At 43.5% G+C, this 18,621-nt stretch overlaps 1 protein-coding gene across 2 annotated transcripts in view; it reads left to right on the forward strand.

Moving 5' to 3' along the window:
- ass1 (argininosuccinate synthase 1) overlaps positions 1 to 18,621 on the forward strand; it is a 162,548-nt gene that overhangs the window by 82,004 nt on the left and 61,923 nt on the right. For both annotated transcript variants that reach the window (XM_068012270.1, XM_068012268.1), the window contains exons 9-10: positions 4,062 to 4,152; positions 11,405 to 11,489. In XM_068012270.1, coding sequence (XP_067868371.1) covers positions 4,062 to 4,152; positions 11,405 to 11,489 — 176 coding nt within the window. The remainder of the gene's footprint in view (positions 1 to 4,061; positions 4,153 to 11,404; positions 11,490 to 18,621) is intronic.

Below are 18,621 nucleotides of genomic sequence, written 5' to 3' on the forward strand. Positions count from 1 at the left end.
TGGACTTCATCCTAGGGTGTTAAAAGAAGTGGCTAGTGAGATAGTTGATGCGTTAGTTTTAATTTTCCAAAATTTCCTAGATTCCGGAAGGTTCAGTTAGATTGGAAAATCGTGAATGTAACTCCTTTATTCAAAAAGGGAGGGAGACAGAAATCAGGAAACTACAGGCCAGTTAGCTTAACATCTGTCTTAGGGAAAATTTTAGAAACTAAAGATGTTGCAGCAGGGCATTTAGAAAAATTCAAGATAATCAGGCAGAGTCAACATAGTTTTGTGAAAGGGAAATCATGTTTAACCAATTTATTGGAGTTCTTTGAGGGAGTTACATGTGCTGTGGATAAAGGGGAACCAATGGATGTATTGTACTTAGATTTCCAGAAGGCATTTGACAAGGTGCCACATCAAAGGTTATTGCAGAAAATTAAAGCTCATGGTGTAGGGGGTAACATATTGGCATGGATGGAAGATTGGCTAGCTAACAGGAAACAGATATTAGGCATAAATGGGTCATTTTCTGGTTGGCAAGATGTAACGAGTGATGTGCCACAGAGATCTGTGCTGGGGCCTCAACTTTTTACAATTTATATAAATGACTTAGATGAAGGGACCAAAGGTATAGTTGCTAAATATGCTGATGCCACAAAGATGGATAGGAAAGTAACTTGTGAAGAGGACATAAGGGGGCTACAAAGGGATATAGATAGGTTAACTGAGGGGGCAAAGACCTGGCAAATGGAGTATAATGTGGGAAAGTGTGAAATTGCCTTCTTTGGCAGGAAGAATAAAAATGAAGCAAATTACCTAAATGATGAGAGATTGCAGAGCTCTGAGATTGTCCTCGTGCATGAATCGCAAAAGGTTAGTATGCAGGTACAGCACATAATTAGGAAAGCTAATAGAAAGTTATCGTTTATCGTGAGGGGAAATGAATACAAAAGTAGAGAGGTTATGCTTCAGCTATACAGGGCATTGGTGAGACCACATCTGGGTACTGGTCTCCTTATTTAAGGAAAGATGTAAATGCATTGGATGCAGTACAGAGAAGGTTTACTAGACTAACACCTCGAATGGGCGGGCTGTCTTACGAGGAAAGATTGGACAGGCTAGGCTTGTATCCACTGGTATTTAGATGAGTAAGAGGTGATTTGATTGAAACATGTAAGATCCTGAGGGGTCTTGACAGGTTGGATGTGGAAAAGATGTTTCCCCTTGTGGGAGAATCTAAAACTAGGGGTCACTGTTTAAAAATAAGGGGTCGCCCATTTAAGTCAGGGTGGTGAGTGCCTGGAACTTGCTGCCAGGGGAGGTGGTGGAAGCAGATACGATAGCGACGTTTAAGAGATATCTTGACAAATATATGAATAGGAAGGGAATAGAGGGATATGGGCCCCGGAAGTGCAGAAGGTGTTAGTTTAGGCAGGCATCAAGATCTGCGCAGGCTTGGAGGGCCAAATGGCCTGTTCCTTTGCTGTACTGTTCTTTGTTCTTCGACAGAGATGAGGAGCATTATTTCTCTGAGATTCGTGAGTCTTTGGAATTCTCTTCCTCAAAAGGTTGTGGAAGCAGAGTCTTTGAATATTTTTAAGGCAGAGGTAGTTAGATTCTTGATAAGCATGGGGGTGGAAGGTTATCGGGGGTAGGTGGAAATGTGGAGTAATCAGTTCAGCCATGAACTTATTGAATGGCGGAGCTGGATCGAAGGGCCGAGTGGCCTACTCATGCTCCTAATTCGTATGTTCTTTAAAAAACACGTTGGATTTTTTTACCCTAATTTCATTTAGGCTGGGAGGGGTTATTATTTTGCATCCATTGTTTGTCTTGCATCTACTTTCGTACTTATTAAAACTTTCTTTTCTACTGGAAAAAAGTATTTGTTACTAGATCACAATATCAGTAATTTGATTCAACCAGTAAATGAAACAAAATATGTGTTCCCCCTTCCGCCTAACTCCCAATTTTTGTCGTTGTTTGTAAGGTGCATTATTATTTCCTCCAGGTTTCCCAAATCACACCATCTCAGTAAAAGAGCAGGGATTCTGCTGAGACTTTGACAGTACTGTTTTAAAATTCACTGCTAAAGAGGTGCAGAGCAATCTTTGGTGGGTGTTGTTATTTCCTCTTTTTTTTTTTCTTTCTCTTTTCTCTCATTTCTCCCTCTCTTTTTTTCCCCCTTCCCTTCTCTTTCATGCTTTTTCTTTCTTTCACATTCCCCTCTGGCTTTTGCCTTTTTCTATATGGGGAAACTTGCAGATTCTGCTTACTCTTACTCAACAGCAAAGTTGAGATTTTCAGCGCTTCATGTCTGTTGATGTGAATCTGCATCTCACCATTCTGCAGTACCATACGTAGGTTACTGAGCAACATTAGCTGAGCCTATGTTGTATGGAGAATTAAACTGAAAACAGCGTGTAAATACCTTACAAAAATAATTTTCTTCTTTTTGTTCCATTGCTTTCGTCTTATTTTGAACACAATAGCACCTCAAATGATATGAAAAGCTGCTGAATAGTGGGCTGGATTTTACTAAGCCCACGAAGTCGGGCTCTGTGGCAGGGACCGTAAGATCGTTCGGCCTGATCCTCCCGGTGGCAGTGAGGCTCTGTGGCGGCCCCCTCTGCCGCTGGGCGACAGGACCTGGATTCAAATATTTAAATTAATTAGATGAATAAATTTAAATCAACTTACCTTGAATCGCCAGCACTCCCATGCCTTCGGTTCTCCATCTGGGGAAAGCAGGCATGGCACTGGTGAGGAGAAGGAGGAGCTAGGATTTGTATTGCGGCGGGGAGGGGGTCAAATATGCATCATCAGTGTAGGGGATGGTGGGAAGGGGTGAACTTGCAACTTTGTGCTGTCTTGTGGGCAGAAGGTCAGAATTCAAAGGTAAGTGTTTTGTGGAGAGAAGGGCAAATACTTTCTGTAATTTTTATTGGAGGGTTGGAAAAGGGCGTTACAATTTTATTTTGTAAATTTTGGAGGGGTTCACTTAAAAAATTCAAATTTGCCCTTTAAAAATGGCACCACGCCTATGCACAGGCAGCTGATGCCATTGCCGGTGACGGACTGCCCGCCCCCTCCACGTGATTGGGGATGGGGCGGGCCGCCCCGGCTATCTAAATGAGCTGCTGTGCAGGAGATTGCGGCGGCTCTTCGGCGTGTGAGCTGCCATTTTTTGAGCTTGCCACCAGGAGCAAGGGGAGGGCTCTTAAAATCCAGCCAATGTGTGTACATTGGATGCTTCTTGTAGATAAAACTGCATTATTACAAGGTTCCAATACCTGGTCTTTAGGTTACTGCTCAGGACTTGGAGACCCATTGCCATGTGAAGTCAGCCAACTTAGCACATAAAACTGAGAATGCAGCAAATTCCAGTTTAGAAATCCATTTTAAGCACTGCAAAATAAATGATTAGATTTGTACTCAAATTTTCACAAAATAGTTACTTGAAAACTAACAGTTAGAATTCTTCCATTAAATTGCAAAGCAAGTGAATTGGAAAAATTCTACGTTTTTTTTCACAAACTAAAATTCATTCTATCTGAGCTGTGCTTTGACTTCAGAAAATGAATGCTGAATTAAGTAAAATTATAGTGCAAAACCACCAATGGGCACCTACCTTTCAACTATCTTTTTAAGGACAAAATGTATTACTGCAAATGGCAGAGGTGGGGAGGGGATGGAGTGGGTGTGGGGGGGGGGTGGTAGTGGGCGATCTGGAGCAGGTGGGAAATTATTTTAAGTAAGGAATTCAGCATGATTTTCCTTTGCAATCAGCCCTCATCGAGTTGCAGGATCTCCGTATTGGGGAATGGACATATTTTTGCTTTTGTTATGAAGATGCATATTATTGAATAAACCAAATGAGTTTGTGTTGTCTTCCATAGAGGAAGAAAGTAGGAAAATAAACCGAGAAAGAGTCAACGCCCTTCCTTCATAAGGATTGCTCAGGCACCACCTAATATCAAGCTACAGAACAGTAATTTTAGAGGCCTGATAAGAAGTACAAATATGCTTTACTATCAGAAGTTGAACTGTTTTTGTTTTTTTCATTAACCTGACAGAATCATGCACCAGATGGTATGTTTATGATGACCGTTGACCCAGCGAAGTCTTCAAGCACTCCTGACGAATTGGAGATTGAGTTCAAAAATGGTAAGTTTTTTTTCATTTTGGTAAGTTTTTTTCATTTTGGGATGAGGATAGGTAATAGAGGAAGAGATGATTATAACCAAGAAGCAGTCAGACTATAATAAACTTCAAAATTGCAAGATCCAAAATAGCTTTGTATCTCTTTCACTGAAGAACCAACTAACAATGGCATGGATATTTGCCTGCTAGGAGTGTTAATTAGAACTTTCAGCATTGCACTGCCCATGATTTTCTGTCCATTAAAATTCATAAAAACAACTGCAGTTTGCATTTATATAGCATATAGTGTGTTGCCCACAATTGGACACCGTACTCCAGCTGAGGACTAACCAGTGATTTATGAAGGTTTGGCATAACTTCCTTGCTTTTGTACTTTGTGCGTCTATTTAGAAGGTCAATGATCCCATATGCTTTTTCACTATCCTTATCAACTTGTGCTACCACCTTCAAAGATTATATATGTGAACCCCCAGGTCTCTGTTCTTTCAAACACTTTAAAATTGGGCCATTTAATTTATATAGCCTCTCCTCATTCTTCCTTCCACATTGTTTCACTTCACACACTCTGCATTAAATGTCATCTATTATATGTCTGCCCATTTCACTAGTCTACATCCTCCTGAAGTCTGCTACTATCTTTCTCATTGTTTACTACATTTCTGAGTTTCATGTCATCTGCAAACTTTGAAACTGTGCTCTACGTGCCCAAGTCTAAGGTCATTATTATATATTAAAAAGGCCAGAGATCCTAAAACTGATCCCTGGAGGAGATCATTGCACACTTCCCTCCTAATCCTTAGGATTGAAAAACAACCGTTCACTACTACACTCTGCTTTCTGTCTCTCAGCCAATTTCATATCCATGCTGCAATGGGCTTCAGTTTTTCTAAAAAATCTCTTATGTGGCACATAATCAAATGCCTTTTGAAAGTCCATGTGCACCACGGGCAGCATATTCCCTGTGGGCTTTGGGACCCCACTGTCAGCGTCATATGGGGGTCACAAGCCCCCACTGTGTGGGGAACAGTCACCCGGCTGTGATTTTCCCTGAATTGGCCAGTTAATGACCAGAGGGCAGGCTCGCTGTCCAATTAGGACGGCAGGTGGGCTCTTGAAGCTGGACGGCCAATTGGTGGTTCTCCAGCACTCAAGAAGCAGCAGGTTGACTTTTCAGGTAAATGAGAGAGAGGTTGCCCCAAGATGGAGGCATGCTCTTTCCAACTTTACCTTTAAAATAAAAAATGCCTGTGCAGCTGGGCCACCCTTGTAGAGCAGATGCCCCTCCACAGGATGCCTGAGGCTCAATTGACACCCAGCAAGCAGGGAAGGCTTTTAAGCCTGCCTGGAGCTCTGGCCCCTGGTCTGCTACTTGGAGGCCGCCTCCAGGTAGCTGGGCTGTTCCTCAATGACTCGGGAGGCCTGGAGGCTGACTAGAAAATTCCGATCGGCCTGACAATAGGCCTTTAACTGGCTTAATTGGCTACACACCATCCAGGATGATGGAGCGGCAAATCTGCTGGCGGCATGAATTTATGTGGCCGCCTGCCTCCGTGCTCGCCGCATCAGGCCCTAAAAATGCAGCCACACATCAGCTGCACTGCCTTCATCAACCCTTTCCATTGTTGCATCGCAGAGCTCAAACAAGTTTGTCAGACACTGTTTGCCATTAACAAATCTGTGTTGGCTTCTATTGATTAACCCATGGGCTGTATTTTATTGCCTCCCCGATGTCGGAGGGTTGGTTGGTTGGGGGTGGGGGGAGCGTGCGGAAAATGCCTCTGGGAGAGGCCCACTACTGGCCTCGGCGGCAGGAAGGCCCGGCCCAATATTGCCGGCGGCGGCGAGGCCACAGGCGGTCCCCCCCCCCCGCCGCTCAGCGACAAGAGCCAAATCTAAATGTTAATTTGTTAAAATAAATAAATTACGTACCTACCCGTTCCGCCGTCTGTTCCACAGTGATATTGCTGCCAGTGGCCAGCACTCACGGGCCTTCAGATATCTGTTTGGAGATGTGATGCGGGACACTGGTGGGGAGGGGGAAGCAGGTAAATATTTCAGTGCAGGTGGGGATGGGGGACCGCAGTCAAACTAATCTGTTTGGTGTAGGGGATGGTGGGAAGGGGTAAAGTTAAAAGTTTCTGAACTTTGGTGGGGGAGAGGTCAGATACACAAGGTAAGTATTTTGTGGGGGGAGAGGGCAAGGAATGAATTGTATGGTTATTGGGAGGGTGGTAGAGGAAACATTTATTTAATTTTTTAAAGTAAATTTTAATTCCATATCTCTTAAAAAATTTTAATTGGAATTTAAGGCTTGAAGCCCTTTAAAAATGGTGTTGATGCCTGCGCAGTGGCGCCTGATGCTGTTGCCAGCGATGGACCACCCACCCACTTCACGTCATCGGGGTGGACGGGGGGGGTGGTGTGGTCTGCCCTGCCCATTTAAATTAGCTGCTGAATATTGCCAAAAATCCAAGAGATCAGCAGCGAGCTTATACAATCCAGCCCCGTTTTTCCAAGCGTCAGTTGATTTTCTCCTGGATTATGGTCTCTAGCATATTCCCCACCACTGCTGTAGTCACTGAGTTTATCCCCCTCTCCTTTTTTGAATACAGTTATAACATTTTCACCCCTTTAGTTCTCTGGCAGCACTCCCATATCCAAGGAGGATTGAAAGATTGTCACTTAAGCCTTTGTTATTTCCACCTTTTCTTCCCTCAGCAAACTAGGATGCATCCCATTGGCACCTGGTGGCTTTTCTACAGTAGAGTACTGCCGATCTTAAGTACCTCTTTATTTTATCCATTTTTTTTTTACCCATTCCTCTTCTACTGCGACATTGGCAGCAACCTCTTTTGGGAATAATACCTCAGCCATGCTCTCTGCCTCCATAAGATGATGATTTTTGCTACCTAATCCACCTCACCATTCCTTTGACTATCCTTTTACTCTTTATATATTTATAAAAGGCTTTAAGTTTTCTTCTTTATATTAACTGTTAATATTTTCTCTTGCACTTTTGGCCCCTCTTATTTCCATTTTTATTTCTCCTCTTCACTTTGTTTTTTGCTTGATTCTCTACTGTATTCTGGACCTGACATTTATCATAAGTCTTTTTCTGTTCGATTTTAATCTAAATTTCTTTTGGTCATCCAGGGAGCTCTAACTTTGGATGCCCTTCCTTTCCTCTTCATAGGAATGTGTTTAGTCTGTATGTGAACCATTTCTCCTTGATCATTTACTATTTTATTTGCCAATCTTTGATTCCAATCCACTTAGGATAGATTCTTTTTCATCTCACTGAGTTAAGCCCTCTTCCAGTTGAGTATCTTCACATTGTCCATTTCCATAACTACTCTAAACCTATTGATATTGTGATCATTGTTTCTTATATACTCTCCCACTGAAACACGCTCCACTTTTGTTCCAAAGAACCAGATGCTTTTGCTTTATCCTCCATGAGATTAAAATGCTGTTACTTCTACTGGCTAGCAAGCCACTAACCCATGCAACAAACAGATTTTCTTGACTATTGATATTAATGTGAGGTCATGCTTGAGCATGTCCTTGCGTCTCTATCTTCCACTTGCCCTTTTCCAGCTTGTTTTCAAATTGCTGAAGTCTTCCATATAGATGACATGACCAATCTAGCATGGACTCGACACTAATAATCTTGAGTACTCGTCCTGACACCTGACGCACAGAATAGATCTTGGGAGTTAGAAGGCTGGCAATAACAACAGGTCTGTACACTTTCACTTCAGTTGGTGAGCTTGATCTTCTGCTGGTGTAAGACATGTTTATCAGTCTTCTGAACGCAAAGCTGACTTTTCTGATATGAGTGACGTATCATTTAACAACATACTATCCATATATGTGAACTTGTCGACCACGTTAGTTCAGCATTGCCAATGATAATTGTCGGTTTGGTGTAGAACTTCTAGCGGGACTTATATTTTCTTCACCCATGTGATAAAGCCGCAGTTGTTTACTGCTGAAGATAGCTTCCTCTGTGATGCTGTTGAGACTTATGTTTTACTCAAGTTGAACAGCTTGCTGGATGTGCGGAAAGGTATGGAAATATCCACATTTAACTTCTTAGATCATCTAGCCGCAAAGAAGAGGCTAAAGAAGCTCAGTGCAAGTATGCATCCTTGTTCAACTCCATTGCTAATAACAAAAGGATTGGACAGCCCTCCGTCACACTGGTTCTACCATGCATTCTATCACTACACAATCTGGAAAATAGTTTACACAGACCTAGTTGGTTGACTGTCTCAAAGGTTTTGATCAGATTACTGAAGACCATGTAAAGTTCCTTATGCTACTTTATACATTTCTCTTCAATCTGCTAAGCAATAAAACCATGTCAGTGGTGGTGCAGTTTGTTCTGAATCCAAGTTTGTGGTTGTGCGAAAACTTAAGAGAACCACGCTTTCAAGTGAATGCTTGAGGAACAATCTGAGTGTCTTCCTAGCCACTGAAACAGATGAAATTCAGCAATAGTTATTGTAACTGCTCATTTGCTTGTAGGTGATGGCCACTGTCACATGTTTTAGATCTTGAGGTGGTGTCAAATGATTTTAAAGAATTTATGTAGCTGATCAGTGAGCTATCAACTGCACTGAGGAATCCTGTCTTGTCCTGAGGCTTTACCAGCCTTCATTGCCTTGATATTTTCATTAGCCTCAGTAATTGTGGAGAATCTCGTCAATTATATTTTGGTTAGTGTGTGACTCTGGACAAATCCAGTGGCACAATGAGTCGTCTGTTCAGTAGGTCATGGGTGATAATGCCATCTCTGCATATTCTCAGCCTCGTCGGTGATGAACATGTCATCATTTTCCCTCTTCCAAGTTGCAATATTGGTATTCTTGGAGCAATACTATTTTTAGCGCATCATAATAGTGCTTTGTATCTTTCCAGTCTACATATTATTGGATTTTAGCAGCGTTTTAATCATGCTAGTGAGTTCTAAAGGGATTTCACTGTAACTCTAACATAGTTTTTCAAACGCAAAGTACTGCAGATGCTGGAAATCTGAAATAAAAATAGAAAATGCTGCAAATATTCAGCTGGTCAAGCAGCATCTGTGGAGAGAGAAACAGAGTTAATGTTTCAGGTCAATAACGTTTCATCAGAATAGAAAGATTATAATTAGTTTTTCATTGTCTTGGAGAGACGACTGCGAAGCACTGAGGATTCAAGAGTCAAAGAGCAGAGTTTGAAACAAAAGACCGTATAAATAAACTTGTAACTTTCAGTAAAGGAGGATTATTGTGTTTACAATTACAGACCACATCATGTACTTTTTCCCTAGTTATATTGCTTATTTCTCACGGAAGTTAAAAAATGGAAGGCTCTTACGAACAACTGAAGAAGAAAGCGCAGGACTATGAGGCATGGAGAAATGAGCAGAGGACTTGCCCTTGGCTACATCACCACTGCAATTACAGTCCCCACCACTTACATCATCTCCGCTTATCCAGGAGAGCTGCCTCTATCAAGCAAATGTGCTGACCTTTTGCTATTGCCATTGGTGTCAATTACAATGACGCCACTTCATCTATATTATGCACACCAGCTCATTCCGGGCATTTCAAGCAGCTGTTTGCACAAACCCTTTACCATTCTGGTTATTCCCTATTTTGTGTCACAAATTAAAATTAACATATTATAAACCAAAATGAGAGATCAGACTCTGTTTAACTTGCCCTCTGACGCTAGAACTCCTGTGAGCCCTTCTTGCCAGCTTGTTGAACTCCTTGTCCTTGTCCCAGTGCTTTCACGCAAGTTTGAGGATTCGGGCTCCGATGCTTGAATTCCTCATTGTTGCTCCAGGCCCTGGCCATTGCGCTTGTTGAGCTCTTCGCATTGTTCCAATGCTTTCAAATAGGCTTGAGGACCCCCAGCTCTGACGCTTATTGAGCTCGTAGTTGCTCTGCATCCCTGTCCTGACACTCTTACATGGGTTTGAGTACCCCAGCCCAGACCTTTTTCACATAGCATCAGAGCCAAGGTCCTCCAGTTATCGCAGGGGCTTTCTTGGGTTGCAACATCCACTGTGTATATTGGTGAAAATGGCTTTGACACAATACATCCAGTATAAGCGATAGGGATTGTATTGTCATTAAGTATATCCTTATGACTAAAACCGAGAGTATTAATTTTGAAATTTATACTTTCGGAATAGTTAAGTAAATCTGCTGCTGATATGAAACACAAATGGAAATACATCTTGAAAGTGTTACATTTTTAAGCTTTTCCTTTTAACACTGCTTTTTATTGTGTTTTTATTTCAGAAAAGCAATGCATTGCTTTTCTACAGCACTATTATGTTAACGTCTTTTGTGTCTGGGAATAGATGCCCCAAAATCTAATACATTTTAATGGCTGTAGTGGACTAAGCCCCCCTGCTATAACTATTCATCTTAGAGTTAATTTATTTGAAGTTTTAATCTAATTATTAACTATTTTCAGACTTAAGTAGCTTTTTGGACAATAGGATGACTATGTTGGTGCTCACGAGACTGAGTGGAGAGTGGACAATACAACAGGCGCAAAAATTTGTCGGGGTTTAGTAATCATTAATGTGGAGCTTACATTTTATAGAGAAAAGGCTAAAAAGGCTATTTTACTCTGATTGGCAACTGATTGCTGTGCTATATGCTAATAAGGTAGACAGATGGATGTGAAGGAGATTAGAGACTGGCTTTCTGCTTCTCCTCCTTCCACACCCCCAACTGCTTCCTGTTTCATTTATTGCTCATTTCGTGCAGCTAATAAGAAGGCCAATGACATCTCCTTTTTTTTCCTGTTTTGGGCAATGATTAATTCATGGGGTTATTCCCCTTGATGGACTACTACAGACATTCACCTTTGTAGGGCAGGATAATGTGGAGCATGTGTGCATGCCGACCGTGCAGTGTGCGCTCCCCTCCATTTATCAGCCTGAAAAAGCCCATTCTATTCGCTCATTTGTCCAGCCTGCATGAGGTACTGGTGGGACAGAAGGTGCTGTGGCATACACAATGCTGAAGTGTGAAATTTAATTAGTAAAGGGCTTGGCCATGATTTCACGGCCAAAAAGAAAGGAGTTTTTATGCCTCTTGATGCAGCTTCCTCAGCCAAGGCCCACTGTGCTCTTAGTTACTACAGTGTATTCATAGTTCATATATGTCAGCCCCATTTAATGCACCAGCCATTGAAGTTAGAAATTCTTTGCCTTGAAATACTTTCCCTTTTTGCTCTGCTGCAGGTGTCCCTGTCAAGGTCACCAACATGGGTGACAAGACCACTCACAGCTCGGCCCTTGAACTGTTCATGTACCTCAATGAAATCGGGTAAGAGAATTACAAACATATTTTTCCCTCAACAATTTTCGCTTCTCAGCAAATCGGGTCCTTGTCTATTGATGGGAACATAAAAGTCATTTCTCTTCATTTAAACTTTGATTTAGTGTAGAATTTTACTGCTATCTTGCACCCTTCCCGCACTACCAAAATATGAATTGTAAGTTCATTCCCATAGGTATAGAAAGCAGCCCTGGTTCGAAACTGCTGGAAAAACTGGTAAAATAAGTTTAGAATAAGTTATAAAAATTAAGATTGGAAATACAGTTATAAAGTTTTCATCTCAATTACATCTTAAGACATGCATTTAAAATCAATAAGATATATCAATAGTTTATGTAGTGAGTATGATATTCCTGACAAAAGCCCTTTTGATTTGAGTGTAAGATGTTGAGGCAGAAGCTGTAATGTTAGCAGTTGCTTGTACCTTCCTAAAAAAAGTGAGGAAAAATTGGACAGAGAGTTGTGTGTGGGAACAGGTCTACTCTGAGCCATAGGTCAACCTGGAGAGAAAGGGGAAGGGATTTGGGAATTACAGTACACTAGAGCATTAAACGTTTAACAAGGATAACTGTGTCAGCAGAGATTTAGAACCCAGAAGTAGTAAATGGTAGTCTTGACTAGTGTGGAGTAAAGGAAAGATTGCAGAGGTTAAATATTTTATTTTTGAATTCATAGGCTACGATAGGGGAAAAAACAAAAGATTTAATACTTATGACTCAAATGTTGGGGCAATTTAAAAAATCCTGTACCAGAAACTTTCAGTATTATAAAGTTGCCACTTCATGTTGGAATGCAGTAGTTGAATTACCTAACCAGCCATGCAACCAGTCACTGATTCAAAGGCTAAATTCACTAGTCTTGACCCAGTACCTTTCACACCACACTCTGGAAACTTTTTCTAACTTAATTGCCATATTATTCTCAATGATGTAGGATTAGTATAAATGGGTAGTTGTTGGTCGGCACAGACTCGGTGGGCCGAAGGACCTGTTTCAGTGTTGTATGACTCTGAGATTGGAACCTAGTCAGAGAATTTCTGCTGTTACTGCTGAGAAGTGTTTTTGTTTTTCAAATTTTCCTTTAGTTTTAATGTCAAAATTCATCGTAACTGCCCAGGTGAAAAGAATCTTCACAAAAAAGAAAAATGTCCATGCACCATTGGCACAGACACAGGTCCTGAAAATCCATTGGGTTTGTCAGGCACCTGCCATAAGTTGTTGAAAAATGTAACTGTAAAATGGCAGGGACGTGATTGTGCAAGGTCTCTGCAGTTTCGCAGATTTTCTTGCATCCTTGTAAGGGGAAGAATGTCCACCTGTCTTACAAAGTAGTTGTGGATAGGGAACTCCCTGCACAATTAGTTCCCTCCACCCTGACTCTTAGATCACCCAGTATAATACTGGAGATTGGCACGCCCAGATCGGAGGAAGTAGATCCTACTGGTGAGAGGCAGGTCCAAGTTAGACAAGTGGCCTGGATGGTTCATTTTTGTCAATTCTCAAAATTGATGGGTCATGCATGGGGGCTGGGCAACCCTACAGACTCTGACAGGGGCAGTGGTGGAGTTCACTAGCGGGTGTCATTTTGGCAGTTATACCAAGATTTTGTCCTGCTAATTTTTGGGGCCACACTGATTTGATTAGATTGTTTACTTATGGTATGTGTAGTATTATTACCCAGCTGCAACAAGAACTTTAGGCAGCACACCTCAGGGAAGATATATTGGCCTTGGAAGAGGTACAGTGCAGGTACACTGAAATTATACCAGAGCTTAACAGCTGGCATAGATGTGGTTTGTATTCCTTTGAGTTTAGAATATTGTGGGGTGATTAAATCCACGTTTTTAAAATGGCAAAGGCATTTGACAGGGTAAATCCAGTGAAAACCTTTCCTTTGATGAAGAAATTCAGAACAAGCGGTCATAATCTTAAAATTAGAGCTAGGCTATTTAGGAGTGAGATCAGGAATCTCCTTTTAAATCAATGAGTAATGAAAATCTAGAACTCTTTCCCCCCAAAAGGCTGTGAGTGTTGGGTAAATTGAAAAAAAGCTGAGATCAGTAGATTTTTGTTAAGCAAGGGTATCAGAGGATATATAGCAAAGGTGGGGAAAGGGAGTTGAGATGCAGGTCAGCCATGATCCAATTGATGGTGGAATAGGCTCGAGGGGCTGAGTGGCTTACTGCTGTTCCTAATACACTACAGTTGATGCCTGCATTGCTGGTCTAGGGAAGGGTGAAAACCAGTCAGTGACATAAACGCCGCAATTTTTGAACGAAAGGTCACATAAGAGTCAGAGGGTGTGCTCGCCGTCCAATTAAGGATGGCAGGTGGGCTTCTAAATCCGGAGGGCCAGTAGGAGGCCTTCCAGCAGTGAAAGAGCTGCATACTGTTGGTTCAGGTAAGGGAGAGAGAAAGTGCCTCAAGATGGAGATGCCCTCTGAACACTTTTAAAATTGTTGAAATTAAATTGGCACAGCTGTCAGATTGCCATTGCTTTTTTTTATTCATTCATGGGATGTGGGCGTCACTGGCTAGGCCAGCATTTATTGTCCATCCCTAGATGAGGTTTTAAATGATTACTTTTCATCTGTGATCAGTATGGAGAAGGACAATGTAGGTGTAGAGATCATGGAGGAGGATTGTGATATACTCGAACAAAGTAGCACTGAAAGGGAGGAGGTATTAGCAGTTTTAGCGGGCTTAAAAGTTGATAAATCCCCAGACCCAGATGAGATGTATCCCAGGCTGTTATGTGAGGCAAGGGAGGACATAGCAGGGGCTCTGACACAAATTTTCAAATCCTCTCTGGCCAGAGAAGAGGTACCAGAAGACTGGAGGACAGCGTATGTGGTACCATTATTCAAGAAGGGTAGCAGGGATAAACCAGGTAATTGCAGGCCAGTGAGTCTAACATCAATGGTAGGGAAATTATTGGAAAAAATTCTGAAGGACAGGATTAATCTCCACTTGGAGAGGCAGGGATTAATCAAGGATAGTCAGCATGGTTTTGTCAGGGGGAGATCGTGTCTAACAAACTTGATTGAATTTTTCGAGGAGGTGACCAGATGTGTAGATGAGGGTAAAGCAGTTGATGTCGTCTACATGGACTTCAGTCAGGCTTTTGATAAGATCCCGCATGGGAGATTGGTTAAGAAGGTAAGAGCCCATGGGATCCAGGGCAATTTGGCAAAATGGATCCAAAATTGGCTTAGTGGCAGGAGGCAGAGGGTGATGGTCAAGGGTTGTTTCTGTGATTGGAAGCCAGTGGTGTACCGCAGGGATCGGTGCTGGGACCCTTGCTGTTTGTAGTGTACATTAATGATTTAGACGTCAATATAGGAGATATGATCAGTAAGTTCGCAGATGATATGAAAATTGGTGGTGTCGTAGATAGTGAGGAGGAAAGCCTTAGATTACAGGACGATATAGATGGCCTGGTAAGATGGGCAGAGCAGTGGCAAATGGAATTTAATCTTGAGAAGTGTGAGGTGATGCATTTTGAGAGGACTAACAAGTCAAGGGAATATGCAATGGGTGGTAGGACCCTAGGAAGTACAGAGGGTCAGAGGGACCTTGGTGTACTTGTCCATAGATCACTGAAGGCAGCAGCACAGGTAGATAAGGTGGTTAGGAAGGCATATGAGATACTTGCCTTTATCAGACAAGGCATAGAATATAAGAGCAGGGAAGTTATGATGGAGCTGTATAAAATGCTAGTTAGGCCACAGCTGGAGTACTGTGTACAGTTCTGGTCACCATAGGAAGGATGTGATTGCACTGGAGAGGGTGCAGAGGAGATTCACCAGGATGTTGCCTGGGCTGGAGCATTTCAGCTATGAAAAGAGACTGGATTGACTCGGGTTGTTTTCCTTAGAGCAGAGAAGGCTGAGGGGGGACCTGATTGAGGTATCCAAAATTATGAGGGGCATAGATAGGGTAGATAGGAAGAAACATTTTCCCTTAGCAGAGGTGTCAATAACCAGGGGGCATAGATTTAAGGGAAAGGGCAGGAGGTTTAAGGAATTTTTTTTCACCCAGCGGGTGGTTGGAATCTGGAGCAAACTGCCTGAAGGGCTGGTAGAGGCAGGAACCCTCAACATTTAAGAAGTATTTAGATGAGCACTTGAAACGCCATAGCATACAAGGCTATGGGCCAAATGTTGGAAAATGGGATTAGAATAGAGAAGTGCTTGATGGCCAGCATGGATACGATGGGCCGAAGGGCCAGTTTCTGTGCTGTATGACTCTATGACTATGACTCTAATTGCCCTTGAGAAGGTGGTGGTGAGCTGCCATCTTGAACCGCTGCAGACCATGTGGGTTAGGTACACCCACAGTGCTGTTAGGAAGGGTGTTCCAGGATTTTAACCCAGCAACTGTGAAGGAATGGCGATATAGCTCCGTCAGGATGATGTGGCTTGCAGGAGAACTTGCAGGTGGTGGTGTTCCTATGCATCTGCTGCCCTTGTCTTTCTAGGTGGTAGAGGTTGCGGGTTTGGAAACTGCTGTCTAAGGAGCCTTGGTGAGTTGCTGCAGTGCATCTTGCAGATGGTACACACTGCTGCCACTGTGCATCGGTGGTGGAGGGAGTGAATGTTTGTGAATGGTGTACCAATCAAGCAGGCTGCTTTGTCCTGGATGATGTTGAACTCCTTGAGTGTTGTTGGAGCTGCACCCATCCAGGCAAGTGGAGAGTATTCCATCACACTCCTGACTTGTGCCTTGTAGATGGTGGACAGGCTTTGGGGAGTCAGGAGGTGAGTTACTTGCCACAGGATTCCTAGCCTCAGACCTGCTCTTGTAGCCACGGTATTTATATGGTTATTCCAGTTCAGTTTCTGGTCAGTGGTAACCCCCAGGATGTTGAACCCTCCAAAGGTCAGCTGCACCTGTAGCCATTTGTAAGTCGGCTGGGGGGGTTGGTTGGGGGGTGTGGGGTTGTGTTGTTAAAGTGATATAAAGCGCTGGCCCCCAGTCTGCCACTGGGAAGCCGTCTCCTTTCACTGGTCATGTTTTGGCCAATGTGGGGGGGGGGGGGGGCGGAGTCTGCCTGTCGACTATAGTTGGCATGGAAGAGTGGCCTTAATAGGCCCCTTACTTCCCGAAAAGCAATATACTGCGGATGCTGGAAATCTGAAATAAAAACAAGAAATGCTGGAACCACTCAGCAGGTCTGGCAGCATCTGTGGAAAAATTTCTTTCCGCAGATGCTGCCAGACCTGCTGAGTGGTTCCAGAATTTCTTGCCCTTACTTCCCTTAATTGGATATGGCGTCTCTGACGCGGCCTCTTTGAAAATGTCCCAGAAGTGAAAAGATGCTGGCAAATCGGCATGCCGCTGTCCCATGGTGATTTTTCTGGCCTCCCCTCTTTGGGCTTCGAAAATCCAGCCACATGTGGGTGGTAGGATCAGTCTCTGCTGTGATATTTGACATGGTCAGATAGCCTGTCAACACTCAGCTGGATCTTTGCGGTGGTGGACCCCGCCCCTGGGGGGAAGCAGAAATGAGCCTCGAGTTCCACAGGCAGCCAGTTAATTGCTATGGAGACAGGTTTGGTGGCCAATTAACGGCTGCGGGTGCAGGAACGGAAGCGGGTCAACTTAAGTGCCAGCCCGATTTAAACTCACCATGGCAACCATTACTATGGCTGCCGTTTCATTGCTGTGACTGCGGAGTGAAGGTTCACAGAAAACGTCAGTCTGAAGTTTTCATTTCCATGATGTCTCAGGAGAGCCAGAGGCCTGGAACCCTGGGGCAGGGCAGCCTGTCGTTTTCCAGATGCTGACCTGGAGGTGAAGCTGGAGGCCATGAGGGAGAGGAGGGTGGTTCTGTTCTCAGAGGGTGGCAGGAGGAAGCCACCCACACAGACCAAGCAGCCAAGGATGGACATCACAGCCACTGTCAGTGGCAGAAATGCGGTGAGAAGAACCTGGATCCAGTGCAGGAAAAGGTTCAAGGACCTGATATGCTCTGGCAAGGCTACCCCCAACCCTCAGGACAGGTCTCTGGATATTCTCCCTCCAGCAGACACACCAGCTGAGGACCCTTAGGGCACATGCTTCTCCTGAACATGGAAGGGGCTATATGCAAAAACCATTTACTGAACCCTCAGATTGACTCTGAACTATAGTGCTGCTGAGGACCTGCCAGCACTGAGACATGCAACCACCCCCAAATGAATTGGAGCAACTGTCATTGGGCATAGAGGACAGCAGTGCCTTATAATGCTCACTCTCGTCCTTGCGGGAGAAATGGGTATATAATGCCCAAGAGAGGGCCCAAACAGGTGGAGGGGTACCCTACCTTCAGATCGTCACAGCACTGGAGGATAGAGTGATGGAAATAGCCAGATTCACAGATCATGAGGAAGTTGACCCTGGCGAAATGAGCACTCATGGTGGAGATAGTGATTAGACAAAGAAATGCACTCATTAAGGGAATGCAATGCACTCCACCCTATCTGACAGCGTCCCGAACAGAGTGGCATTGGGAAGCTTCAGCACTGCAGAGGCTTCTGCTCTCCAAGGCTAGCTCTTGTGATCTGTACTTGTGTCTCCCACAGGTGCACACATCAAGCCAAGGAGACCAACTCCCTCTCTGGCCCAAGCTGACCAGCTAGGATCCTAGGAAGCACCATCCCACCTAACATGCGTGCTATCCACCAGCGCAGATACACTCACTTCACTGGGTCCTTGTGCATGTTTAGAGTGGTACTGGGTGAGGAGCACGGCACTAGTGTGCAGGAGGAGGTGCTGGAGACGGAGGCAGCTGTGTTCAGTTCCCAACTGAGGAGGGTGGACAAACGAACATATGTACGAACATAAAAATTAGGAGCAGGAGAAGGCCACTCGGCCCTTCGAGCCTGCTTCACCATTCAGTAGGTTCATGGCTGAACTGATTACTCTACATTTCCACCTACTCCCAATAACCTTCCACCCCCTTGCTTGTCAAAAATCTATCTACCTCTGCCTTAAATATATTCAAAGAGAATTCCAAAGACTCATGACACTCAGAGAAAAAATATCTCCTCATCTCTGTCTTAAAGGGCGACCCCTTATTTTTAAATATTGACCCCTAGTTCTAGATTCTCCCACAAGGGGAAACATCCTTTCCACAT

This window comes from Heterodontus francisci, chromosome 32 (assembly GCF_036365525.1).
Source record: "Heterodontus francisci isolate sHetFra1 chromosome 32, sHetFra1.hap1, whole genome shotgun sequence".
Lineage (NCBI taxonomy): Eukaryota > Metazoa > Chordata > Chondrichthyes > Heterodontiformes > Heterodontidae > Heterodontus > Heterodontus francisci.